The 27,802-nt window shown below is 45.6% G+C and overlaps 1 protein-coding gene across 3 annotated transcripts in view; it reads left to right on the top strand.

Annotated features, from left to right (window-relative positions):
• Positions 1-27,802, top strand: part of LOC104338506 (vascular endothelial growth factor receptor kdr-like) — a 142,222-nt gene that overhangs the window by 22,863 nt on the left and 91,557 nt on the right. For all 3 annotated transcript variants that reach the window (XM_075435195.1, XM_075435196.1, XM_075435194.1), the window contains exons 2-3: positions 15,033-15,129; positions 19,107-19,318. In XM_075435195.1, coding sequence (XP_075291310.1) covers positions 15,033-15,129; positions 19,107-19,318 — 309 coding nt within the window. The remainder of the gene's footprint in view (positions 1-15,032; positions 15,130-19,106; positions 19,319-27,802) is intronic.

Raw genomic sequence — 27,802 nt, 5'->3', positions numbered from 1 at the left:
CGGCAATAAAATAGAACGTCTTCTAAGGTAGCTATATGGCTGGCCTGAGGAACAACAAAGACAGGTAAATGAATCATACAGAGAGAATTACTCATACCTACACATTTTCAAGCACTAAACAGGTCACGCTTAGCATTGCTAACTCGCGAGCACGCCAGGCTGTACAGTCCACCTTGCTGCTCGGGGGTATCTGAGGAGGTCAGGAGTAAATCAGTGCACAGCAGCAAAACTGACCTGAACCAGGCCCAGGGATCGCACTCCAACGTCAGCGCTTCTCCCGTGGGGGTATGGGGCTGTACGGCACTCGCACGACAGCAGAGTACCACTGTACTCGCATGAATTGGATCACGTTTTCTGAGCCCATCACAGACTACTGAATCACGCTTTTTTGATATCCTGGTACAATCACATTAAATCCCTTAAGATGAACTATATTTTCATGTCCAAAAGCCAAACAAAGAAAAATAAACAGTGAGAACCCTTTTAGAGGATTTTTAAGAAGCTAAACAGATCTAATACTCGGTTTAGGGACTTGTAATTTTAAAATAGCTCAAATAAATTCAGAATACCAAAACTGATCGGCTGTCCTTCTTCCCAGTGGCGGTGTGAGCACGAGAGTTTCTGTCTCCTCACAGTGGCAACTGCCCCGTAATTACAGTGCCATTGCCCAGTGTCACGATCTCTTTATCTTGGACTGCAAGGTGGAGTCAGCCCGGGCTCAGAGGACGATTCCCACTCGACAGATGTTCATATCAACACAACAGCTCTTGTGAACAAGGTTTTCAGGATTGGTGCTTGACACACGGCTCTTTTTACTCGCAAACAATATTTTTTTTCCTCTCAAATCTGCTTACATCATGTGACCTTGCACTAAAGCCCAAATGAAATGCCTCACAATCTTCCTAAATACTATCTTTATTCTTATGGCTCCTGTGTGAACCACTGCTATGCAGTTAATGCTCTGCAGTTGCTTCTACCCTAAGACCGTTTAGCCAAGGGTTTACGATTTGGCATCTGAGGTCTCAGCCTGAAAATTCATCTCTGTTTTTGTACTCTCCCCAAGACTGTTTTAAATTGATATAAACATTTCAATAGCTTAAGAGTGCAACAAAATGGTCAGCCTCCCTTTCCAGCTGGAAAACAAGCGTGTTTCTTTGAGTCAGTATTGCATGTCGTTGGCTAGACTAGTGGCTGGTCTCATCTTGGCTTGGTCAGGCAGATCCAGGCATCTGCCTAACCTTATGGCACATCCAGAAAAGAAAAAACCAAAACACCTCTACTTGACTGCGTAATACTTGCTTTTTCAGTGTATCTGTTCCTCTGTAGTGGGCATTGCTTACCCCTCTCCCCCGGTACACATCACACACAGATACCACCATATGCAGCAAGAGACGCTAGGAACCTGCTGATTTTCTTCAGCCTGTGGAGAAATCCCTCAGTAACAGAGTCTACATCTGCCAGACCAAAACTCATATGCCGTACTAAAAATATTACTGACTAATTGAGACAAGAGGGAACGGACCTCTGAAAGAAGCAAGTGAGGACCCCTGCAAAAGCTTGCTCTACCGTTATAAGCTGTTTGCTTATTCTGCGGTGTCTCAGCTCTGAATTTCATTATTGGGATTAGTTCTCTGAAATCTTAGTGCAGCAAATCAAGGCTGTATGTGTGGATTCAGTACGGGAAGGAACCTTATTAATTGCTTGCGAGCATTTGCATTATTCTTTCATCTGCCACCTTGGTACTTTTCTCCTCCTGAATCCAAATAGTGACATTTTTCTATCTTGGTGACATACAGTTTTCACTTTGCTTTCATTCAGTGCTCACTTCGCTTTCATGATTCTCTTTTCTCTTAGTCATTACCATATAGGTCTGTATTTCTTACTAGGGCTTCTGATACTCTGCAAGAGGTAGCCAGGAGAGAGCTCCCAAAACAGCAGCTGCTTCCCTCATTTAATTACTTTTAGAGTCACATTTGTTGATTCTGTTAACTGTCCAGCACAACAACTCATTTTATTGCTCAAAGGGCAACTGCACATTTTGTCTGTCTATAGAAACTGCAATAAACTCTTGGGCTGAAATGGTGAGATTTTTAGGAAAAGAAAACTGTGGTGTGCTTGTTTCTGCTCTGTTTGAAATTGATAGTAAAAATAGAATCAGTTAGGGGTTTTATAACAAAACAGCTTTTCATTAGAAAATTACACTGCGGCAAAATTCTGTGTAGAAAGTGGCTGGGTTAAATGCAGTTTTCCAGGAAAGGTTCGCCAGCCAGGATGGCGTTTCTGGTCAGAACCCAACGGTGCCATGACCTTGTCATTGAGATACATGCGTAGGATGCTGGAGACACCACGTTCCTCGGTGGAATCGAGCCTCTGAATCTGTGTCTCCCGCTACCGGGGGCTGCCCTAAATATCTGGCTATTTTTAGACGAGTCTTCTTCTGTTGCTGCTTTCCATAATAAGAAAAACCTTTGAAGGATTTGTGTTTTATCCCTATGCACAACAGGAATTAAAATAAATAAATAGGTCTTAAATATTTAGACATGAAGAGAGAAGAATTTCCTGCCCAGCTTTTGCTGAGCGGCGTAGGTGGCTTTAATGCAAACCAGGGCTGCTCCTGGGTACCTGGCAACCTCTTCTTTTCTTGGAAGTGACTGCAGTAAAACACCTTTAAAAGCAGGATCCCACAAAGCAAATCTGCTGTTTCCAAGGTCACCGTGCAATCATCTCCCCCATGCCACAGTTTTTTCACCTGACAGAGCAGGGAAGGAATTGCTCTAGCTGAGGAGCTGAAGCAGCATGGAGTATATCGCCAGCACCAGGGCAGCAAGATGGAGGAGTCTTCTCAGTGTCTGACCCCCCGCAAAGTCCCTCAGATAAACCCAAAATTCAGGATCCGGTGCTAAAGAAGCCGGCCTGGCTCTGGGCGTCACGCCTGGGGCATCGCCCACCTGCCAGCCCTCCCCTGGGCTTATGGGAGGCTGCGCTCGGACACCAGCGCCGGCTTTTCCTCCCGATCTTCGCAGGGTGAGCTGGCGAGCCTGGAGACCTGTGGGGGATCAGAGCAGGGACTTTTGTCAACAGGCAGCCATGCTATGTAGACTTGATAAATATGCGCAGTGCTAATTCGAAGCAGACTCCTGCTTTGCCACAGGCAGAATTCCTCCGAACCCTGCCATCAAAAACATTATGTCACAGCTGCGGAGAAGCCCAGCAAACAGGGGAGAAGTTGGGGTCACGTCAGGGTAACAATGCGGTGGAGGCTGTAGGGAAGTGATTGAAGCCCTGTTCCACGGCCTGATGGAGTTTGTCATTAAGAAGGATTTCACAAATGATTTGCAGCCAATTGCCTGGGTCCGATTGGTACTTTCCAGCTTAATGCAAACCAGCAAGGAAACCAGCTTCCAGACCTAGTTAGGCCAAACTGCCCAGGGAGGTTGCAGGCAAGAGATACCATAACATTGCCTGGGGCTGCGGAAACGTAACTGAAACTGAGATTGGTTTTTAAGGAGATCATTAGGTTCTCTCTCCCCATCTCGAGCAAACAGCTTTTATCTTGTCTCCCAAAATAGTAACCTCCCATCCTTCAAAACAAACCAATAAAAAGGAAAACCTCTTGAGACAGGCACACACACAAAGCCGACAGAAACGGAACACAGAGCTGATCGAAAACAGATTTCAGCATCAAGTCCAAAGTTGGTCTCAGCCCATTTCTTCTTAGTGGGTAAACTAAACACACTGAAAAAAACAAAGTAATTACCCACCAAGCAGATTTTACTGACGCTAAGCATTTACATGTTTCTGATAGATATGATCCCTGCCATTTGATCAAATCCATCTCTGTTTAGTGTGGCGCACAATTGAGTTGATCTCGAGAGGCTCTGGCTTTTTGCTTCTGGATTTCTACCTCAAGGAAAACTGATAAAACAATGCTAACTGGGATGGGCTTTTGTTCTGCTTCACTCTGACCATCCACCTTCCCTGCTCTGATTTCAACTCCATCCCTCTTGTGGCCTTCCCTCGGCCTGCTCCTTCTGCAGGTCAGTGATTCATCACACAGGAGGACACGGATGTTCTTCCCAAGGAAGTGTTTCCATGCAAGCTGGTATTTTTTCCTAGAAAAGAGGGCTGGGTGATGGGGAGGAGAAATTCACAACTATGCAAAAGGCCTGAGAACACGAATTGCCCAGTTTCCACCAGGGTTTGTGTCATGTTGCCTACACAACCCACCGGCACCCCAAGGAGCCGGGCTGACTGCCGGATTCACGCTGGCAAGGCTCCAGGATGGAAACACTGGGGCACGTGGCCTGAGAACAGAGGCAGTCTCTCTGAGCAGCCAGTCCACAAGCGTTTGGCCGTTGGTGGCCAGTCATCTTGCTTGATGGCAATACTAGGATTGAGCTGTGGAGCATGGTCAGAGGTTGTTTTGCATGCCACTCTCCTGTCATTCAGTAGAACCTCATCCAAATTCCTCTGTCAGCTCTTGCCTTTCTTAGAAAACAGCCATAGTCCTCTTTTGAGGTCTGGTTTATGGACACTTAGGAATCCAAAGCTGAGAATGCCCACTCTGCCTTTGAATCTCAGCAGTGCTGAGGTAGCATCAAAGAAGTTTGTAAATGAAAGAGACCTGTACCCCAGGTCAGGCCCTGGTAAGCCGTCTCAGCAGAACAGCATGGCCCTAACACTGCTGAAATGTGGCAGCTGAAGCTCTTAGAGATTACTTCATGTAGGTCACCAGCAAACGTTTTCTGAAGGACATCTCCTAGTGCTTTATCTCGTCTAATTTTAAATATTCCTAAAGAAAAGGCTGGCATCATTACTTCCTTTGGGAGATGAATTATAGAGGCTGATATAACTCAACCTTTGGAAGATTTTATTTTCTCTCCCTAGGCTCTTACCAGTTGCAACAGAAAAAAGCAGATAAATAGCTGCCCTTGGTATTGAATCTCTCGTGATTCCAACCTCTCCTGTTAAGCACTGCACTTTACAAACATTTTATTACTGTAGCATCTAAAGGCCCCATTACAGTGTGCTGTGCAAGAAAGGAGTATCAAATCTATCAAAAGGGCTCTTGGTTTCAAATACCCAGACTAGCAGCAAAAGGGATGTGGGTTTAAACCATACTGACATTTTGCTTCAGCTATGGAAAACTGGCAGAACACTCATATGATGCTGAGGCAAAGTTGTCTATATAAGCATCCTCGACACTTGAGATGCCAGAGTCAAGTGACAGAACTGAGATTTAATTGCATGTATTCAGTATCTTAGCTGTTCCCTTCCTTAGATTTGGGCTACTGATCCTTGACTGAACATCAAAGAACACAGAGAAAATGATACTCTAAAATAATGACCTGCAACATGCAAGTAAACTCATGCTTACTTAAAAACAAACACCTCTGTGGCACTGAAATATTTTTGCCTTCAGTGGGGTTGAGCCACCAGCTTAGATTCAAGGATGAGTTTCCTTATTCTTTGGCTTGTGAGCTGCTTAGCAGGTTTCTTTACTGAACTCTGTATGCGTTGAAGGCCCACGCTAGTGTGTTGGGGATTGTGTCCGCCTCATCCAGACAGTTGTCGCCAAACCAAAACAAATGAAGGGCTGTGTTAGTCTCCCTCTTAATCCTCATCCGGCTCTACCGACTCCAGTCACTGCAAACAAATCATTTCCGTGTACAAAGGCTTCCGGAAGGAAAGACAGGACCCAGAGTGGATCCACATGGCATATCCTGATAATTCCCATCAGTTGGGCTTAAACCATCTTTTTTCAGATCTTACAAAGGTCATTCTGTACTGTACAGTGCTTAAGGATATGGTCCAGTTAGCTTGGGGATGGTTTCCCAACAGCCTCCTGCGCAACTGGCTAATGAAACAAGAAAGACTTGGGAGTCACCGGTTCAGTCTGCGGGTGGTAGAGAAGGGACACGAGTGAGCATCCTCCTCGCACTCGGTGCATACGGGCGGAGGCGGAAAGCTGGCAGAGACCACACAATGCTTTCAAAGAAACACACTTTTTGCTAAATCAGGGTTGCAGGGATTTCGTAACTTCTCTCCCTTCTTCTCTGGTCATTTTAATGTCTCTCTAGGCTAGCCATCTTACACTTCTCCAAAGTCTTTTACTTAGGATGAATTATCTTTATATTTATATAATGACCACACTTTATTGTCAAAGGAGTAAGCTGACATACAGTACATTAATTGACTCAATAGTTTGAAATACTATGTCTCTTGTTAATATTACCTTATCTTACTTGCAAAATTTCTCTGTTAATGTGTGTTCTGGGTAAGAACTTACATAGCCAGGCTAGGCAAATTTCGAAGTTATCATCCCTCAACAGCAATGTATGTATACATATATATGGCAAGTGGGAGTGCATTTTGGGTTAATACTGGCCAGTGCTTTAATTTCTGTGGTAAGGCCAAGTGAAATTTAATTTACCAGCCTCTTTAACTTGAGGAATTTTCATTTTCATCTCTTTGCTTTTAATTTATTTGAGTGTTATTTTCCAAGCTCCCGTGGTACTAAAGCTCTCCTTCAGAAACAAGTCTGATGGCTCTAAATTATTATTGAAAGCTGTTTCAGGATTTCACTTTCAAGACGATGGGGACTAGATCGGATCTATGGCTCTAGCAGTACGCTCCCAGTGCCTGTACAGCCAGATACCAGAACAGATTTTCAACATGTGTGAAATCAGCATTATTTTACTGAATTCTGGCAGAAATTTAATTTCACCACTGATGGTTTCTCCCAACAGCAACTTTAATGGACACCTAAGGGAAATCCCTCCGTAATATTTTGTGTTGCCAGCTTAAAGTCTGACCTATACTGGCAGTTTGGGATGAAATTTAAGCTGATGCACGTATGGGTTATTGCATTGCCTCCTAAACACTGAACTAAAGGCAGCTTCTTGCCTACAGAAAAATAATCCCCAGTGTTTTCTCCCGGTCTCCTGCCTCGTGGACAGACCGACCTGCATGCAGCTTCAATATTGCCTTGGCGCACCATGTTTCCTCTAGAGAAAGTGCTGCTATAGTATAGGAATCACTATATATATTTCCAGTCTGCCAAGAAGTGTGTAATAATGTTGTGATTAACAAGTAAAAAAAAATAATTACCATATCATATCCACACAGAAAAGAAAATTATCTGGGGTTTTTTTTTAATCTGATGGCTATTGTCACTGCAACAGAAAAAGATGAGAAAGGTACAAAACTGTACAGAAGAGAAGACCTAGTTTTCTACTACTGCCCTAACTTAAAAAAAAGTCCGTTCTCTCTAACAAAATATCCAGGCTGAGAGCTTTACTCATACCCTGATTATAGGCAGCCCCTTCATTCCAGGTTAAAAGTCCAGCATCAATGTTAAAACTGGGTAGGAACAAGAGAGAAATCCCTGCTTGCATCAACAGCAATTTACTACTTGTTTTTTCATGAGAGGTCCTGGCTTGTATCAAGGTAGATTTCAATAGTGACTGATTCTTTCTGCGCACACGAGCAGGTTGGGGAATAGTTCTTGGAAGAGAGTCAGCACAACAACTGCTTTCATTATTTGCAGCTGTACAAAACAAATAAGTTTGAAAGAAATACAGAGAGGTGCCAGGTTCAATCCCACTGATGTGTGAGTGAACACAGTGTTTAGTGCTGCGCTGTGACACACATGGAGTCTGTGAATTACTGCTGTTGACTTTTCAGCCTCACATGTCACCTTTGATAAATGAGCTAATCCGCTGATAGCTACTCAAAATAATAAAGTAATTTACTTAAAAGAGTTTTAAAACATTCCTCCCTTAGCATCCTAAACTTTCTAAGTGAGTACTCACCACATAAAAATTACCCTGCATAGAGCAATTCTGATTAGATTAAAGGGAACCAAACGTAGGGTTTTGGCAAGCTGGAATCATAACTTGATCCACGGTTTGCAGTTTGTAGCTGTGAGGAACTGTTGGACTGACACACAATAAAAATATCCACCTATCTATCCACCAATCCACAAATACGCTCCCAGGAGTTCACCTGTGGTGACAGTTCTGAGTCGACACAGGAACACAGGGAAGCCTGGAAAGGATCCAGCGGAGGCAGATCTAGATGGCCTTCTACCTTCCCATTTTCCTACCCAGTGCTCTGGAGAAAGGAGAGAAATGGTGGCTAGATTCACCTCCAGATAAATGCTATATTGTATCTGAAGGCTGAGCAGCAGTAAGTCCTCAGTTCTTGAGCCTTCTGGGAGGACGTGAAGGGCAGGCAGGACACCAGCTGTGGTGGACCGCAGTGAGAGTGGAGGGTGAACCCTGGGGCCAAAGCCACCAGCAGAGAGGTACGTCAGGCTCTCCATGGTGGTTCGTCCTACAGCCCAACATGTGCCCTTGTTCCTCCTCTCACTCACAGCCTTCTGTGAAGAATGTGCCCTCTCCTCAGGATGGCCAAGTCAAGGAAGAATGAAAGCTATGTCTGGAGCGCCTATGAAGTAATCCTGTCTGGGAATCAGTGGAAACACTTGCATCTGCAACCCTCCAGCTTTTCTCAGGAGACCACGTTGGGGGAGAGGCAAAGACGGTTTCATACCTCACATTTTTTGATTCTTTTTTCCCCTAAAGTCTTCAGCACATAGTGTGGTCTCTTGTTTTGTGTGTCTCATTCCCACTGGGTCTGCATATTTGCTAATCATGGAGATGTGCCAGGTCTTCTCTTTCCCAGAGGAATTGCCATAATTTGGATCAAGAAATAACAACATTCCCAGCCTTTTTTCCATTGACATGAGATTACTGCATTTCCTAAGCACTTTAATCTGTGCTTGAGTGCATGGCAGATGATTGCAGATGTTGCCACCTCCTTTCCCAGATTTCATGTTTATTTTATGGCTGTAGATCTAAGTTCTCAACTTGTCATCCAGTTACAAAGAAAGGACATGTCCCTCGCTACATAACTCAACATAAGCACAGGGTGGTGATATCTCTGTCATTCTTTAGGACTCTACACTCTACAGTGTCAGAGGGAAAACAATGGTTCTGATTAATGAGCTGCTGCCACCAAAAACCAAACAATTGTGACCCAGAGTTGCTTTCTGTGACCTCTTGCCATAAATCTGCAACTGATACAGCGACCCGTATCATGGACAGCCAAGAAAGCACATGGCATCGTAAGTTCAGGGAGTTGCCTTTGAGCAGGTGTACTCGAACTCCAAAGGTTACGTTTTGATTGCAGAAAAACAGAGAAAAGTCCCAGTTAATTGACACAGGGGTTTTTAAGTGTCAGCACACAAAGCAGTAAGGTGGCCTTGCTGAAGAGTTTCTGCTGATTACAGGAGGAAACCAGAGTGACCCTGTGCCACTTTGTCAGGAAATGCTGCTGCCTCTGCGGGTGAGGAGCAGCCTTGTAGGAACAAATCCCGAGAGCAGGGCCAATGTCTTATCTTATCTTTAAACACTTGCTCTACTTAGCAGTTGTTTTTACTGTGCTGTTGTTGACATCTCCTCCATTTGAGACTAATGATTTAATTTTTTGTTGTGGTCATTAGGAACATTCACACCCAAACTGCTGTCTCTGGCTGAGCTACACAAAGCTTCTATTTGTGGCAGGCAGAGAAGAAGAATGGGGTACGCTACTCGCCTTTCTCATGAGTCAGCTGAACAAGTACTAGTTCCTCTGGCCTGGAAAACCAAGGAAAACATGAAGCCTGTTGCTTTGCCAGCCCATACTCTTGGGTTAACACTTGCATTTGAATATCCTGAAAGAATCTTAGCCATCTGTCGTAATGAGTCTGTGACTGCTGGCTGAATTTGGGATGAACTTATTCAGGTTCTGTAGGGATGGAAGCTCTGGCTCTGGCCTACAGGTTGCTAGTTCCGTGCCCACACACAGCATTTGTGTTGCAGGACCACTCTGGCAGATTCCTGGTCATTTCTAGGTAGAAGACAACAGGAAGATCTTATTGTAACCATTCCTCTTAAACAAACAAAGAAAACAGAAAATCTTTAAAAGCTGCGGAACCGTTTTGTTTAAAAATAATTCTGCTTGAATAGCAGCAGTGTAGGCAAGGGAGACAATTTTGGCAATAGACAGTGATGGGTATTCAAGGGACCCTGGGGCTCTTTGCTTTTCTCGCCTAGATGGTGTGTTGGGCTTGCAAGAGCCAGCGGAGAGGAGCACGCTCCTGGGTGCTTTAGCACTCTGGAAGGGGTTTCCAGATGAACCCTGTGCATGCTGTTTGTACAGCCCCCATTGATTCCAGAGCGTTTTCAGAGCACAGAGTATGCTCCCGATCCAGGCTCTGACTCAGAAATGCTTCAAGGTAAGCACGGCTTACAGAAGTATCCCCAGTCTATTGCCAGCAATGAACGAAACAGTTTTTAAATGTCGTGTGTATGCCTCTCCCCTTCCCCTATTAGGATCAGCTCTAAAACTCTGACTTCCAGTCCTTTCTAATGGGACCTGATGCGTCCTGGGGCCCAGATCTCTGCACAAGAGCGACTTCACACACATGAACAGGCCCTGGAGCTCAATCATGAGCAAAAAGCTATTTGTGTGCCCAAGTCCTTGCAGAACCCGGGCCTTAGTCTAACGTGCTTCATTTAGCTGTCAACACAGTAGTCTCTGGTTTGCCTAGCAATTATTTCTTTGTCATCTGATGCAGAGGTTAGGTGCTCTTTGATACTGTTCTTTCAGCTTTCCCCTCCTCTGTGTGCTGCAGTGCCCAGAAGGGATATGTGGATCTCTTAATCAGGTATCATATTGACGTTAGCTGTCACCGTGTAGAATACTCTGATACCTTCAATCTCACAAGCAGTAGTGAGTGCTCTTTTGGGGATAGCTACTGGGTAGTTACAGTGCCTAAAGGATGCTTAAAGGAAGGATGTTACAATAAGAAATAGAGATTAAAAATAGTTTTTATCCATGCTCACTGTTGGTCCTAGCACGAACAATCAGGCATTCGCTTAGCGTGGGAGGGATCTCCCTCAGCCAAGTGATATAGAGTTAGAAATCATCTGACAGAGAGGTGAGGGAGGTCACACATTACCCTCTGCCTGGGGATTCTCCCATGTTTAATGTTGGCTGTGCTGCAAAATCAGATTAACCCAGGAAAAACAGTTTTCAATATACTTCTCTTCCATGGATAATGTATCAGTCAACCTTTTACATTTCACTCCCAAGGATTTGTGTGGTTGTGCTGTGTTTGGGGTTTTCACCATCAAGAGCAGAATGTTGAAGTCTAAACTGAAGCTAAGAATAGACTCTCAGAATTAGAAATGGTGCGGTGAGGCTCTGGACGGAAGGTCTGTCCTGACTCGGGGCTCTTTCTAGGGGCTATCTTTAGCCAGGTGATGCTACACTCTTGAGTCTTGCTGTAGTCAACTTACGTTGGCAACAGGGAACTGAGGGTGGGAACCTAACATCAGATGTGACGCCTCACTTCCCAGGAGGAGCCTGTCTTTCTCCCTTGGTTTACGGAGGGGATGTTGTGCTAAGACCTATCTGTAGCTCTGCAGGAGGCAATGGGCTCTCTGCTAATCCTGGAGTATTGTCACTCTAGCACCTTATTCCATGCCAGAGGATCTAAGGAAGGATGTGCACCAGGTTCCTCACCCCAACCAGGCAGCAGTGTTAGCTTCCCAAAGAAAACGGCAGGGACAGGTACCGATGCTGTTTGCTGGGCCTTTAGACATCGCTCTGCAGAACAGAGCCTGCCAAGCTGTTTGCTCCTCTGCAGAGCTTTGCTATGGTAATGACATGGTTGGCGTGAGTACTTGTTTTTAATTTTATGACCCTTGTAGCTCTAGAGCAGGACCAAAATTATTTAGCAGAGAAAAGGATAATGTTATTTTAGGCCTGGACATTGTAATTTGAGCTGTGCAATCAGAGCACATTAGCTTCAGCAGGAACTTGGGCCAGCAGTGTGGGTCTCTCACCCCACCCTGGGCAGGTTGTAGGTGCTGGTTTTACAGCGTACCACAGAGCACTACCTCAGACAGTTGTTCTTCAAGTCTGAGAGTTTTTATATGAAATGCTGAGTAGCTGTGAAAAACATTTTTTGAGAAGTGCTAGACATGTATTCATTAAAGCCATAAAACTGAAATGAAATACATGAAAATCGTGAAGATTCACGCAGCACACTAAGAAGAAGGACAAGCTACGAACGAAGCTACCTGGCATATTTCAACAACGCTTTTCTATGGGATGCCAACACTGCATCTTCGCCCTTCTCAGAACTAGATCGCACCTGCCTGTGTTTCACAGCTCCTGCAATCAAAAGCTTACCAGCAAGAGACCTGCACAAAATGTCCCAGGAGACTTGGTGTTTGTACAAGCTAAACAGCATCTACCTGTAACCCAGGCTGCACTGGCACCATTGACCAGGACAACCCCAGGGCTGTCCACAGCTCTGCCTCCAGAAAATGAAGTCTAGCTCTAAAGGGACCACGGGAGGTGGCATCACCCACCTGCGAGGCATCATCCTGCCAGTTCTGGCATTTCGGTGTCCTGAGGCAGCACAGCCTAGCCTTTTCTCCCACTACTCCCTCCGTTTTGCCCTCAAACTTTTTTTTTTTCCAGTCCACCCGGCTTTGGCTCTGGTGTGCCAGAAAGGGCACGCGCTGTGTTTATATAAACCCTCTGTCACCTGGCAGCAGCGCTCGAATGTGTGTGCGGCAGAGGAATTTCTCCTTCTGTCCTCCATGGGGTAGAAAAGCACTGAAATGACTCTTTGCTTGTTCTTTTCTTCAGCTCCTGAAGCCAAAACAAACTTTGGGAAAAAAGTAGCTCAGAAGTATAAACAGAATAATTGAAAAATACTTTTCTTCCTTTTAGCAAAAACAGTCTCAAATATTATAAAAGCCCAAGGACTGCACTGCTCTCTGGTCACAACAGCAGCTCAGGTCTAACGCCGGCAGCCTGGCACTGCACTCCAGACCCCGCCGAGAGTGTCACACTTGCTCATGAGAGGTAAAATTCAGGCCTGTTCAAAAGCCAGCTCGGGACATCAGCTAAGCCCCCCTAAGCCTTAAGAACAACTGAAGGCACAAGAGGAAAGAACTAAAGGATTATTTCAAACCCCAGGATTTTCTAAGTCGCAGCAGCACCTGGCTGAAGTCACAGCATAAACAGCCCAGAGCAGATCACGGTAGGAGCTGTGTCCCAGGACCCAAACAACCCTCAGCTAGCAAATTAAATGACACTTGACAAACATTTTCAAAGCTGTTGGCCATTTTTTGGATTGTTTTCACAAAGCTCAGCACACGGTCATAAGAAACTGCAATACCTCAGTGCCATGAAGCAGCACATGCTCAGTGGGAATCGGTTGATGCTAGGAACCGGGGGGGACTCGCAGTCGAGTGCAAGGGCGTTCTTGTCTCCTCCCGCAGAGTTTGGGGCTTTTCCTGTTGATTCTTTGCTAAGTGTCATGCTGCGCCCTGCACGTGTCCTCCTGAATGCGTTTTGGGAAAACGGTACTCCTAAAAGAAACAGGGGAACTGCAGGGCTGGAACCCACTGGCTGCTCTGCTCCCACAGCATGGCATGCAATGGCAGTTTATAGGTAGGGCCGTGCTAAATCTTGTCACACAGATGCACCGGAGGGAATTCGTGTTGGCCAGACTCCAGCTTCTTCTTCTGCAAAGGACTCTGGAGACAGAGCTACAGTGTCACCAGCTCTGCAAAACTGGGGTGGGGGGAGGCCGATATCTCTGATGCTGAAGCAACAGCCAAGATGGGTTTATAAAGTCTCAGCTGGGCAGGATCCCCTTTGGGAAGGATTCTCTGGTGCCGTGAGATTAGCTGGTCTCCGCTCAGTTACTGATGGGAATTTGAACGGCTCATGGAAGAGGCCAGAGTCTCCAAAGTGGGAGTGATTCACTCTCCACAGAGAATACACCAGGCTAAGAGCGTTTTACTCCAATCCAGCAAAAAAGAGATGAGAGTTGGGAGGTGGGAGGCAAGAAAATCACTGTTTCATCCAGATGGAAAGTTAAACCCTAATGTTTCTCTTTTTGTGAGATATGTTATCTTCACTATTCTGCTGAGAATAATGCCTCTGTTGTAAGCCCAGCTAAAGACTTCTGGCTTATCAAGTTCAAGGCAAAGGAGAAGATATAGGTTTGAAGAGCAGGAGGGGAAAGAAAACATACAGCTTTAATGTCAGAGCTTTGGAAATTGAGATACTTATCTGAGTCTGTTTTCTCCTTTCCTTGATTATGTTACTTTGAATTTGGACAAGCAAACCAGCCTGGCCAATCTCATTTCTGTTTCTTCTCAGTTTCACTTTCTGAAAATTATATTGTCATAGATGTACACTCAGATACGCGTCTCTCTGGGGACAGTTTCACATTCAGAAGACTGAGCCAGGAGATGATGATGAGAGAGACCTTTATCACTACTGTCATCAAAGACCATTGTCATCAGAGACCTGACAGACCTTGTCACACTAGCACTGATGATGGCGTCCCAGCCATCACTCCAGCTTCGCCTTGCAGCATTACGCCAGTACACAGCCATGATGCCCACAAAGCAAGGAACTCACTATTTAGTTCAGACACCGCGTTTGTGAACTTGGAAAACAGCAGGCTTTTGATTTGCTTTTAATATAGCAGATGCTTCACAGTTGTGAATCAGAGTCGCTCCCCAGAATTATTGTTTTCTCTTCCCCCATTGATTAAAATGTAATGTATGAGCTCACACATATTTCCCAAAGACCTGACTACTTCCATTTTTATATGTGTGTAAAATCCTTTTGAAATGAATCTGCTCTCCTAAATCTGCAATAATTCAGTAATAAAGCTAGCTCTAAATAAAAGGAGAGAAAGCCTATTAGCAGAAATGCAGGTGCTCAATGTTAGAAAATGAATAAAGGGAACTAAAAACAAACCAAAGGGATTTCATGGCTGAATCCACGCTCAACTGAATTGCATCAGCATAAATGCGAGCACTGTGTGGGCCCCCAAATTAGGAACTGTTTACAAAACAAAAAGCTTGCCTCGACTGCATTGTGCCTGTTCTGACCATACTGAATAGCCTGTCTAATGATGATTTCTTCTTCTTTATTTGGGTCAGGTCTTGCTGAGGAAGAATTTTTTGAGAAACCAACGCTCAGCATTGCAAAAGACCACATTGTCATCTTACCAGGAGACACCCTAAAAATCAAATGCAGGTAAGGATTGCTCCAGCGATGCTGGGTTTCCTTCGTTGTATTGATTACTTTGGCACAGTACAGCCGCGGGGTAGGGCAGAGCAAAGACTGCTGCGCAGCCAGCTGGGAACCCGTGCTGTTTCTCCTCACGTGCATTTCTGCGTGAAGGAGAGTTTGATGGGCTGTAATAGAGCAGGGAGGAAAGTCTCAGGTCAGCATTCAGCTTGGCCAGATTCTTTATCCCGTAAAGGGGCCCAAGCAAAATCCTGAGTCAGCACATGGGAAAGCTTACGGGAGGGGGATGTAGCACGCTTCAGGACAAGGCTGGAAAATCCTCATCTGAAAATAGGTTCAGATTCAGCTTCTCAGCAGCTAAAATCACTCCTTCACTCCCTGTCCAGAAGTAAATGACAAACAAGACCACCAGGGCATGTCATTAGCTCTTTATATATAAATATGAGCTTAAACTTCCTAACCTCAGATCCCATCTAGCCTATAAGACGACAGTTAAATAAACAGCAGTTAGTATGTGTACATTCAAAGACCTGACCTGTTTAAACATATCATATTCTTTAAATCAAAGATAAGCAGGACTCGTAAAAAACCAGACTGCTGATATTGTAAATTATGGCAGCTTTTCAGTTCTTGGCACAACGTGTAAAAACAAGCCATGCGAGAAACAAGCACAATTTTGGTACTGACGTGTGTTTAGAGGGAGATGATCCTCTGGAAACGGGGGCTATCGGGTTTGGTCACAGCTGACTGGCACACAACTATAGCTAGCACAAAGAGTCAGAGCACTTTCTGTTGTGTCAAACACATGTTGGCTTGCTCGGTCACATGAAAGTCCTCAGACTGAGACGTACGTAGGTGTCGTTTGTTCTGAGTGGGATTTCTACGTCAAGCTACTGTGAGAGGTTATTTTTTAATTTCTTCTGAGACCGTTGTAGGAGAGAAGGCTTTAGGTAATACAGACTATCACAGTTTCTCTCTCTCTCTTGCACATACACATTATTTTTACACCTTCTTGCAAAGTCCGCTTGGCTGTAGCCACTACGTGGATGGTTCCTTATCACAGAAGTTACTGGAAACAGTAAGAAAAAGTAGTGGAAAGGTGAATCTAAGCTGCAGTTTATGCTGACACATATGTCCCTTCTGATTTTTGCCCTAGTCTATTTAATTCATTGTTACAGTGAAAGATAAATTGACTCACACTGTGTAAATTTGTGATGTGCTCTGGAGTGTAAGGCAGTTTTTTTCCAAATACCTCCAGCTAGCCCTGTGGCTTATGAGGTCAAACCAACCTCACAGCGGTATTTTTAGCTTGGCAAGCAGCAAGCACGATGGCAATAAAGTTTAAAAAGCCCTTTAAAATCTAGATGCAGTACTTCATAAAACGCGTTACGCGGACATGAGTTCGGTGTAGTGCTCCAGGCCAATTAAATCAATACTTTTCAGCAGTTCTCCATCCACTGCCTTTTTAATCTGTAGGAACATCTTATTTTTCTCATATCGCCAGATGAATAAATAGACGAAGAAATTATTAGCACTTCAGTCCCAAATTGCTTTATGGATACAAAGCAATAAATCCACACGACAGGTCAGAGAAACAGAAAAGCGTGCTAGCATGCTGCCGTGCCAGCACGGGAACAGAGGCCCGGAGCAGTTCAGTTCCTTGACTCAGGTCCCACAAGAGCTGGGAATAGAAGCTAGAAGTGTGATTTCAGCACTTCGAGTGCAAGATGCCCTGTATCAGGTCCTCTGTGGGGGTCTGTCATCCTGCCTCCTCTGACACACCAGCATCTGCACAGTCACGGATTAAAGGGAGCTCTGAAGTCCTTCACACTTCCAGTGGGCATTAGGGCTGTGTGGAGCACAGCACGAGACAGCAGACCGAGCAGGTGGCCGCTGAAGACTGCGGTAACTCTGTGTGAACATCCCTTCTCCCTTAAACTCCATTAATTTGAGATTCTGGGCCAGGATTTCCTGATTTTTGACAGCTTGGCCAAAGCTACTGCTGCGACTCCCCTCTGCCAGATGTGCAAAAACCCCAAAGCAATAGCCAAAATCTTCATCTTCCACAAGGATAAAATATGCAGGAGGAAAAAGTGGGCACTTGTAAGGAAGCACACCTGTGTGAAATCCCTGGCCTGCTCTGCAGAGCCACTGTTGCAGATTTCCAGCCCTGACGGACACCAGACTGGGTGATGGTAGAGGGGCAGGGTCATGATGACATGCTGGGAGTTGAGTGTCTGCACGTGAAGCGGCATTGTTCCATATTCTGGGCCAGGAGTCTTATTTCTTGATAGAGGTGGTCATTACATAATTAATGACGTTAGTAAGGTAGGGAAAGAGCACTGGGTAGGGACCTCTGTGTCAGAAAATAATTCAGCGCTCTGAAGGACAGGAAGCTGGTATGACGGATGAGGTGGGGTTGTCCAAGTCAACACTGCATCCAAAAACGAGGGCGAGGCTGTTCACCAGAGAGGATATTCCACCTCTCCCAGCGCTCTCGTTCAGCTACGTGCTGGGAATAACCTCAAGAGCTCAGCCCCAGGTCTGCATCATCTTCAGGAAGGCGACAAAAGGACGGGCAGAAGCGAGGGCCAAGAGGATGTTTGCTTAAGTGTCACTGAATTTGTTGGCAAACGCGTTCCCTTATTGCCCCTATTGCACCACTACAAAGCCACTAGCACAGCAAGAGTAGTTACAGTTGTTAGCTAACTGGAAACTTCACACAGCTTGCTTGTTAGATACGTTTGGTATCAGCACCTCTACACTGAGTCGATGTGTCTAGACCGGATTTCTCCCTGGTGACACTCAGTTAGGGAAATCCAGAGGTTCCTACTCCCTTCTCAGCTCAGCAAATGCCAGCAGGTCAATGGCAATCCACTGAGTGAGAAGGGGTGAGTCAACCACCTGTGCTTTTGAAGAGTGGCTTCTCCCTGCAAACACAGACAGACAGAACTACGTCCCTCTAATACTAACTTCTTCTCTAGAAAAATCCACAGATGATTACCCCCATAGCCCACCAGTTTCCACACTGACCACCAAAAACCAGTCTGCTACAAGACCATAATCTTCATCTCATAAGCATGTACAGCACGTAACCGCGCGTCACCAGAGCCCTCAAAGCACAGCCCAAGCAGAAGAGAGCTCCGAGAGCTCCTACTGCCGTGGTGTGGCCTGATGTTTCCAGCACAGCAGGACTAGCGCAACCGGTGCCTGTCACCAAGCTAACTTAGGTCAGCTGAAAGCTTGCTTTGAGTCCTGCAACAGGTTATAAAAAGGCCTTGCTTTTTCGTCAGTTAACTATGTAGAATTGCATTTGACATTAGCTATGATCATAGATATGACAACGGACGGGTCAGGTGGGTGAAATGGTGCATCATCTGCCCTGCTCGCTCAATGTTCCGAGTGCCGTGACAAAATGAATTGAAAAAAAAATGTGTCTTGAGCAGATATTCTAAGATTTGTAATCTGATTAGTTCCAGACCCTTCACAAAAATCAAGATTGAGTCACTGCTGACTTAGCAATAAAGGTGATGCAATGTTACATAAACATTCTTCTCTCTCCATGCAGCACTAGTATAAGAAAATGTAAGTTAATTTAGCTGTTGAAATACGCAAAGCTTGGAAGAAACTATAATTTTATCTGGTGCTTTCTAATGTTTGAAGTGGCTAAACTATAGTGTTATAAAAACCAACTCATGTTCAGGCAGTCTGTTATAACAAAAATTAAACTTTCCTCCAGGAGCTAGCTCGCTACAGTTCCCACAGGCTACTTCAGGATTCTCCTCCACTCTGGGGAAGAATGTGGGGCAATCCACCTGAATTCCTTATGGGTGGAAATGCAAGCACCCAGCAACCTTTATTATTCATTTCCAAATGAGAAGAGTAGGAACACTGGGAACATCAATCACAGTTGGCCAGAAGGAAGGCCAAATTCTGTCTGAAGTCATGACTCTATCTTTAATTTTGGTGTGTTGTGTTGACAGGGGCGCACCCTCTGTAAGCTGGCTTTTGAGGGGAGACCAGAAGGAAGACCCCCGGGTGCACATAAGTAATTGTCGCAACAACACAAGGCAAAGCTGCAGCATGCTTGTCATCAGGAAAGTCACAGCTAATGACACCGGTTACTTCACCTGCATTCACGATGACTCCCCATCCAATGAAGAGCTACAGGCCAAGATTTACGTGTTTGTTAAAGGTAAGAATTTCACTTTATTTTGTTGTTAGGGCTGTTTGGTAATATAAGTTGTATCCAGCTGTGGGACCTGTGCAAGGCAGAACGAGCAGCCCAATTCAGATGCTTTCACAAATCCCACCTCCCCACGGGCCCAGTGCTGGAGCAAGCACCATCTTTGACATTTGGTAGAGGCTAGATACATCTGGATTTTCACGCTAGCTGAACTCATAGGGACACAGATGTGAGAACCAGAAATTACCTATCTTGTTCAGTTCCAGGACTTGAAAACTAGATCGTCCCAACTAGTTTTGCGTTCCAAATAACTGATACACTGATTTCCTTAAACCTTTTTCCCTTTCCTTTTCCTTTTATGACTAAATTCTTTCATCCTAAAGGGTCTTTCGATCACAGGGCTTTTCCTAAGATTCATCCTGAATACCCAAGTCCTCTCTCTTTCCCTTGCTCCCCAGGCATGAAACCCCCCAACAACATTCTTTGTAATTCCTCTCTCTCCTACGCATTTGTGTACTGCTTTGTCCTTCACATCTGTGAGACATACTTAACAAAGCTGGATGACTGCATTACACATATTTTATTGTAAAAAACAGCCTATTGCTCATTTTTGTTCTCTTTGAGCTGCCTCTCCCCCATGCGTCAGAATCACTGAATTCAGATCCAATAATAAAAGGAAGCAGAAACTTCAGAGCAGCATGGTCCTCTGTGATTAAGCAAATATAACACACTGAACAACCATTTCAACAATACAAATTTTTGTTAGAAGAATGTTGCCCCAAAAACGCCAATATTTTTTACAAATCTACTTGACAAATGTATTACTAAACCACTGAATCATGTTGGTTATTCCAAGCTGAGATTGTGAGCAGGCAGATAAAGGAGCTGACTTTGTGTCCTGAATAGGGGATGACATGAGCTCCACTGGTGCTGAACAGGCTTACTCTTCAGTTCCCCACAAATACTCATGACAATGAATTAACTTCATTTTTCTATAAATGCTAGAATTTGATTCTTCGAATCGTCTTACTAAAACAAATGCTAGAGACGCAATGAGCTTGTCTGACACTATTAGAATAGTTCAGCAAACCGATATTTAGAAGACACACATGTGTTTGCTGGGCAGCTCTGCTAGTCTCCTGGCATCGCTAACGATGGTGAAGACATCACGAGGCGTGGTGTCCATCCCAAGGGTAGTGTGATACACCCGCATAGCTAAATTCAACTGCTGCACTGCTATGTGAACACACCTGTTTGATTCATGTGGATGACATTTTCCTGTCTCTTTATGTCCGTTGAAAATAGTCCCTTTCTGCCCTTATCCTGCTTTCCCAGCCAGTCTTCCTCTTATCGGAAAGCAGCTTTTTGGTGTTACTTGTTAGTTCCTGCAGTCAATTTTTTCTCCCTTTCTATTTCCTTTTTCTGATTTTTTCTTGTTACTCTAAGCCCTGGTCGCTTTATCCACCCTAGTTCTTGTGCTGAGCTGTTTCCTTTTCTCATTACACACTGCTCAGATGCCCCACATCTAATATTGTTAACCCGGCCCAATGCCCACGCTTCAGGAAACAGCGCATTGAAAACTCCGTTCTCTGTCCTGATTCAGTGCCCTGGCTGGCTACCCAGGCCCTCATTACTCTATGGCGGGAGCACGTGCAGGAAATGTGATGGATCTTTTGGGACTGCCTGAGCATTTTCCTTAAGAAAATATCTCAAGTTATGAAATGCTTGCCGGCGATGCACTTGGAACAGTGCTAATCTAAAAAAAATCGCAGGATGTCCACTTGCTTCCCTGAGACTGCTGTGCCAAGGTTCCCCTGAAAAACAGCACTCGATGGCTGTTTTCTCTAAATCAAGTCTTCAAGATTGTCCTCGCTCAGATGCAACTTCATCATGTCATATGCCTTCCCTGCTCTAAAAGCTCACAGAAGTGCTTTAAAAGTTATTGAAGGATAAGTGGGTAGAAAATGAACCACGTGCTCCATGGGTGCAGTAGTGAGAACGGCAAGTCAGCGGGGATCCCTCCGGTCTGTGCCCTCGCGAGCCAGCCGCTCACCACGGCCGTTCAGGCTGTAAGCTGGGATCTGGCCTGTCGGCCTGAGGAAGCTGCTTGGCCCCGCTGAAATGAAGCTCTTGATACCTCAGCATGGGTGCTGTCCTCAGGGCATGCTCTTCCTCCCATTGTATATTTGCTGAAAGCCAGCAGGCTGCTTTAGGGACAAGAAAGCTGTTCTTTAGTGAGGGCTCTATGAATTGCAGAGTTAAGCAAGGCATTCAGAACATATCTATGGTTTTCTTCAATATTTGAACATGCCCTTTTAAGGAAATCGGTCCAGCTGTGTCTGGATATCACTGGGAAACCCATCAGTTGCCTCCGAGTGAAGAAACTCACAGTTCTCTGCGAGTGCCAGACAAGGGCAAGGCCCAAAAGACATCTCTCTGGACGTTCTGTGGAGAGAGCAAGCACTCAGAAGGGTGTTTATGAGATGGAGCCAGGTGGAGTGAGAAAATGTGGAGCCAGACTCTGAAGGCTGGAGATTCCTCTGAGGTTACAAGCCATTATTGCCAAAAAAGGAAGGGGAATGGTATTTTTTTCCCTTCATTCCTGGCCTGGTGCTTGACACCGAAATGAGAATATGATTGTATCGGAAGCCCTGCTTATTGGCTATTATTTCCTGTGCTAGCTTCTGTTTTTACAGCCTCCCTCGTGGAGTTCCTAAGCTCTGTCAGAATCTGGCATTCAGCAGCTCTCCCCCCCGGTGCAATTGAGCCCTGACCCCTGCACATCAGCCAGATCATAAGGGACCCGAAAGCAGCAGGGTCAACCGCCATCCCTCAGCTGTGCACTGACGGTCTGGAGGGAGGGAGAACTCAGGATCTTGATCCTGAATTATTGTTCCCGAGGCCTTTTCTGCTTCCCGCTGCAGCTGCAAGTCCCAAGGATCATAATTAAAAAGCAAGACAACCCCCTTCTCCTGTCTCCCATCTCCGTGTTGAAAATACAAGGTACCTTAGGGCTGGAACAGAAATAGCCGGGCGTTTTTTAACCGCGTTGTTTAACTTCACTGCAACTCTGAGGGATAACCTCCGCAGCGAAACGCAGCGTCTGGTTGAACGCGGTGCTGCAGTGCTGAGCGGGAAGAGCAGCCAAGAAACTCTCTCGTGGCTGCTGTCAGAGATCGGGGTGGACAGGGGAAGCCCACCCTCAGCCCACAGAATGTGCTGTCTCTGCTGAGCCAGCTCTGGAGTGGTAGCAATCAGGACAAGTCTTCGCTGCAAGCTAGCTGCCCACGTAGGAGCCCACGTCAGAAAGTCTCCTGGGGACGGCATTTCCACCACAAGTGCTGCCAAAGCCAGCTAGCCAATGTCATTTGCTTCTCTCTACCTCCTGCAATTATCCTTCCCAACCAAATGGCTGCTTCCCTGGGAGGAACACACGCCTTCATTTCAGCCTTCGAGATCCCTGTGCCAAAGGAAAGGGCAGGCTGTCTATTTTGTGTTAAAATACAGACAGCCCTCTCTACAATGTTTCCTAGGGCACATATAAAATCTAACATGGCTTAAAGAAGAAGGAAAAAAAGACAAATCAAGCAAAGATTTGCTCCACTTTCCCAAAGGGCTATCCCAGGCCCCAGACTAGGCAGAAGTCAGGACTTGCAACTCTCAGCTATTTGAAATTGTGTTACTGTCAGCAAAGCAACTGTCTCAAAGCAAGGCAGTCCTCAGGGCGTCAGCTGGAAGTGCTCTCTGTACCAGCTGAAACGCTGCCTCAGCTTTCGCCGTGATTTCCCCTCGCAGCCCTTAGCTCTGAGCAGCAATAAGCGATTTGCTACACCTTTTTGTACCGCTCAGTCAATGCATTGGTAGGAAGGAGCGCGAGCTCAATTCTGTTTTGCTTCCCTCCCTCAGCAACTTGTCCGAATTTATTACTATGGTAACTGGAACTGATCACATCTTGCCAAATAGTGCCTAGAAAAGTTTATCCAAGTTTCCAAGCTGTGCTTTGATTCCTGTCCACACACACCAGTAGTACGGCTTTGCTCAAACTGTAGGGCTGAAGGAGGCAATCTCCTCATCGCCGACATGGGGCGAGCAGGCCAGCAACACACATCCTCTACTATTTTTTATGCAAAGCAGGGATATGATTCTGTTTCTTGAAATAATTATGGCCATTATAGGGCTGGTTGTCAAATAACTACTTCACAAACACGAGTCCCACCTCCTCTGACCAAGACACTGTAGTTGGCACGGAGTGACGCGTGTTAGCCCAGCACATCAGCGTTGGCTGCCGCACAAGGGTCCGAGTACACTGGGGTAGAATCACCAATTCCTGCTTGCGCCTAGCGTGGTTCACTCTTTGAACACACAGATTGATGGACATTTTAACAGTGTCTTCTCACCCAGAGCAGTTCAGCTGCTGGTGTTTCACCATCTCAGTGTTACCATGAGTTAGGAACAAGGCAGGCTTGAGGGAGTAATTTGTTTCCATACATTTGGTATTCAGCACTGATGTTCGCAGGAACACAGTGGAACAAGAAGATACCCCTGCAGAGAATTTGAGTTCTGGCTGCTGCTAAAGTTCATACGGACACCGTGAAGCACCAGCACTGCAGGCTTGAGCCATAGTACAGTCCTGCCAGCAGTCCAGAGCACCAGAACTGGAAATCATATTTGAACATAGACTTTTATATGGGAGCACAAACCTTGCTAAGGCGATTCTGAAGGAAAAAAGGTGATGCATCCAAGCAGCTTGTCCTGTCAGAGCACGCATCTTACCGCTTGTCAGCTGCAGCAGCAAGGCATCCCCAAGGAAAGGTATGAGCTCTCCCTTGCTGTTGCAAAGCATGAGGAGGAGAGGTGGTACAAGTGCTGCAAGAGTGTCACATCAACCACGGTCTCTTCTTTATCAAACGGTACAGCCCAGAGATGTGAAGCCCCATCTTCTTCATCCCTTCCCCACCAAGAGAAATCTAAAGAGCATGGAAGTGCATGAAAGCACCCTTCACATGAGATCATATTTTGGTTGTGATGTTCCTTGAAGCTGATTTCTGCCTCCTTAATTCTCCTGACAGTTCACAGAGATAATCCACATGTGAGAAGCAGAAATGCAGGGCCACGGTGACGGCCCTGACTTGGGCTTTGGCTTGCTTTCCAGAAGATATTGCCAGTGAGAACAGAGTGGAGCTGAATTTCTTCTTTCTTTCATGCTGGAGACACCGAGACAGCTACGCTTGCTGTCAGGCACTCAGCAAGCTGCGATAGGCAAACGCTGTCCTGTCTGCTCAGTGTGGAGTCCAGCAGATAAGCTGGCTGTCTCGCACGGACCGGTGGAAGGGTTTGGCACCACCTCCCAGTTAACAGCATTTAGGGCCATATGACATAGGAATACAGGCTATGTCACCGCACACGACTCCCTCTGTTGTTCCTCAGGTTCTAAGGGCTGGATCCAAGGGAAAAGTAAGATGCTTCCAATTCTGAACCAAGACATTCAGTATCTTGAAATCATATCCTAAAGGGTCACTTTTAAGCAGAGGAGCCTTGTAAGAGATGATGTTGAGTGAGCAGCATAAGTTCCTGGTACTAAGTCAGTGACAGCACTTGACATCCCAGCAGGAAGAGGTAACGATCCCCTCCTGCTCATTGATAAAGAATTTCTAGCTGAAAGCCTGACAGCCAAAATCACACACACATTTCCCTCACTTCTTCCTAACCCGTTTCTTATCCGCTCAGTACTGGCTGATAGCTGAGCCTCACCCAAGGCGAGCAGCGGGCAGCAGCTAGCATAGGAGACCTGTTCTTAATGACGGGACTTCAGGTAAAGCTGGTGAATGTTTTCTACAGAGTCGATGCCTGCCTAAAATCTAGTGTTGTGGGGAGTCAGAATTTATGAATTCTTCTAATGCTTGAAACATAATTCCAACCAAAGTATGGAGACCTGTTTCTTTAAAAAAAGAATATTTCCATGTTGGCTTTTATTTGTTTGGCTGTGAGAAGCACTTTTCTTCCACGATTTTTGAAGTAACACTTTTTAAAGTATTATTTTTCTCTACAAATATTGCTGTGTTTCTAACAGTAATCTCCAGCAGGAGAATGTTTTTCATTTGACCAAAACAGAATGCTTCATGTTGACTCAGATTGGCTTCTGGGGCTTTTGCAGTCACTTTTGTTTTGCCTAAAGAGAAAATATTCTGCTTTCTGTTTAATCTAAACATTCCACCATCAACTCTTTTCCTTGGCCTGCCAAACTGAAAAGTCCTTTATTTTCAAAGATTCAGTTTCAAAACAAGTGAGTTACTCCTGTACCTAGCAGAAGCTTTGATGGGTTCCCAGGGGGAATACAGCAGACCGGGCATCTTCCTCATAAAGCTTTCCAAAATACACTGACCAAAGTGTCACTTAACTGCTAATGATTCTATTAACATAAATAACAGCTTATAAACCTCCTCTCAGTGTTTTTGACCTTGATGAAGACAAACTTCATGGGGACTATGTCAAAACATGAATTTAAAGAACTTGTGAAATTCTGCCCAGGCTTCCCAGCCAAGGTGTCACTGGGTGAAGAAAATAAATAGTGAGGGTGAGAGAATTATCTTTAGCAGGAACAAAGTGAGAAGCAAAATGAGAATGTTCAGGAATTTCACAGACATGAACAGCCGTGGATGACTGTCCTCAAAGGCCATTTAGCGCTTATCATCTCTGTGGGCTGATGGATAGCATCTGAAGGGAGAGGTGGTGTTATCTCCACAGCTTTAGAGATGATATAAATGTCATGAGACAAATTGCTGTCACGGTGTATGAAACACCAGCAGAAATGAAAAGCACCCAAAATCCTGTACAAAATCCTGTCTGTGTGTCTCACGAGGATGTTTTGAACACGCAGGCAGGTGATACAATGCTGAAGAGGAAAGAGCTGTAGGAGACAGCCTGAGTCTACAACATGCTGAGTTTCTGGGGCACAATGCCGAGGGCTTTTAAGTCCCTCAGCTTCATCAGCTGGCAGGACGGGGCCAGGAGCCCTCTGGAGAGTGGGATTCAAATGGCGAGGGAGAATGACATAATTATGGACCTCCACCAGTTCCTGGCAGAGAGTCACCTACATTACAGATAACACTAAGCAAAAGAATAGATGTCACGGCGAGGTGCAGAAATCCCATCTCTGTGTTCACGTGCGGTCACTGTGGAGGCTTGAGAAGGGAACTGCATGTTCCCCAGGCAATTGCTCTTACGCCGCTGGGTTAAAAGGGACCCTCCCTGAGCTCATCTCCAGCAGCAATTAATCTCCCCCTAGACAGAACGAGAATTTAAACATGAAGGGCTTCACCACTTGACGGTAAACAATGTTCTTGCAGGCACTTGACCTTCAAGCTGCTTTTGTGTGCGATGCGCTTGATTCTTCTACCCAGCTCTGTCCCTGTGGCTGGACAGCAGGCCCCCTTCCCCGCAGCCATCCCGCTGCCTCCGCTTCCTTCGCTTTGCTGTTTGTGTTCCCTCTTGAGCCGGGCTGGGTAAACAGTAACGCCCTGGCCTGGCTGCAGTTTCCTGCAAACTTCCACTGACCTGGAGAGCTAGACAGCCAGTCTGAGACCAAAGGGAAGCGGCCTTTCCCTCGCCTTGGAGCCGGGGCTGCAGCTCATTAAGTCCCTAACGTGCTACAGCTCTTGTCTTTCTTCACATAGAATGAGCTTTGCAGCCCATGGTAAATTCTCCTTTTTAATTCTCCTGTGGGAATGGATAGGTGTTTATTGATGGGTAAGATTCACAGGGCATGTTACCTTCCCAGCTCAGGAGGAACAGATGTGCCAAGCTACAGGGCAATGCCCTATTTCCATAAAGTGTTTCTTTGCTGAGGATTTTTTCGCTGGGAGTTCAGTGCTGGTAATTGCAGAGAGGACGACACCTGCATTTCCCATGCCGCAGCTCTCCAGATTGCAATGGTTGAGTGCCATTGATTTACACCATCTGGAATCGGAGATCTTCCTTAACGCTAAGGTTATCATTTTTAAAGAAAAGTGACCCTGTCTCTTTTGTTTCACGAAATCTGTCTCTCAGAGACTTTTTTACAAGGAGTTAACTGATTGCTGATTAACTGAAGGTGGTGAACAGCTTTGTAAAGCTGGCAGTGACACTCGCCATGTTCCAGCAGATCATTTTTCCATGCCACAGTCAGTCTGAACTACTTAGGAGTTTCAGGAAGGAATCAGTTTTTCGCCTCCGCAAACCATAACAAAGGTATCAGCTGGCAGTTGATTAGTTCCCTATTCAGTATTTATTCTTTGTCATTTTGTTAAGATCCGAAGCCGAGCCACTTTATATTTGCTTATCTGCTAAGAGAACAGTCCAGCTGCCGGAAAAGTGCTCTTGCTCGCAGCAATTGGGGTCGGCTTGCTCCCGCTTACGTGGTTTCTTAGAGCAGCGGGAGTGAAGCTGAACTGCCGGCCGCACCAAGGTTTGCTCTGTTGCTCTGTGTGCTGGTACTCTTTAGTGCTTAATGATACT

This window comes from Opisthocomus hoazin, chromosome 14, assembly GCF_030867145.1.
Source record: "Opisthocomus hoazin isolate bOpiHoa1 chromosome 14, bOpiHoa1.hap1, whole genome shotgun sequence".
NCBI classification, from domain to species: Eukaryota; Metazoa; Chordata; class Aves; order Opisthocomiformes; family Opisthocomidae; genus Opisthocomus; species Opisthocomus hoazin.
This window is presented reverse-complemented; position numbering and strand designations above follow the sequence as displayed.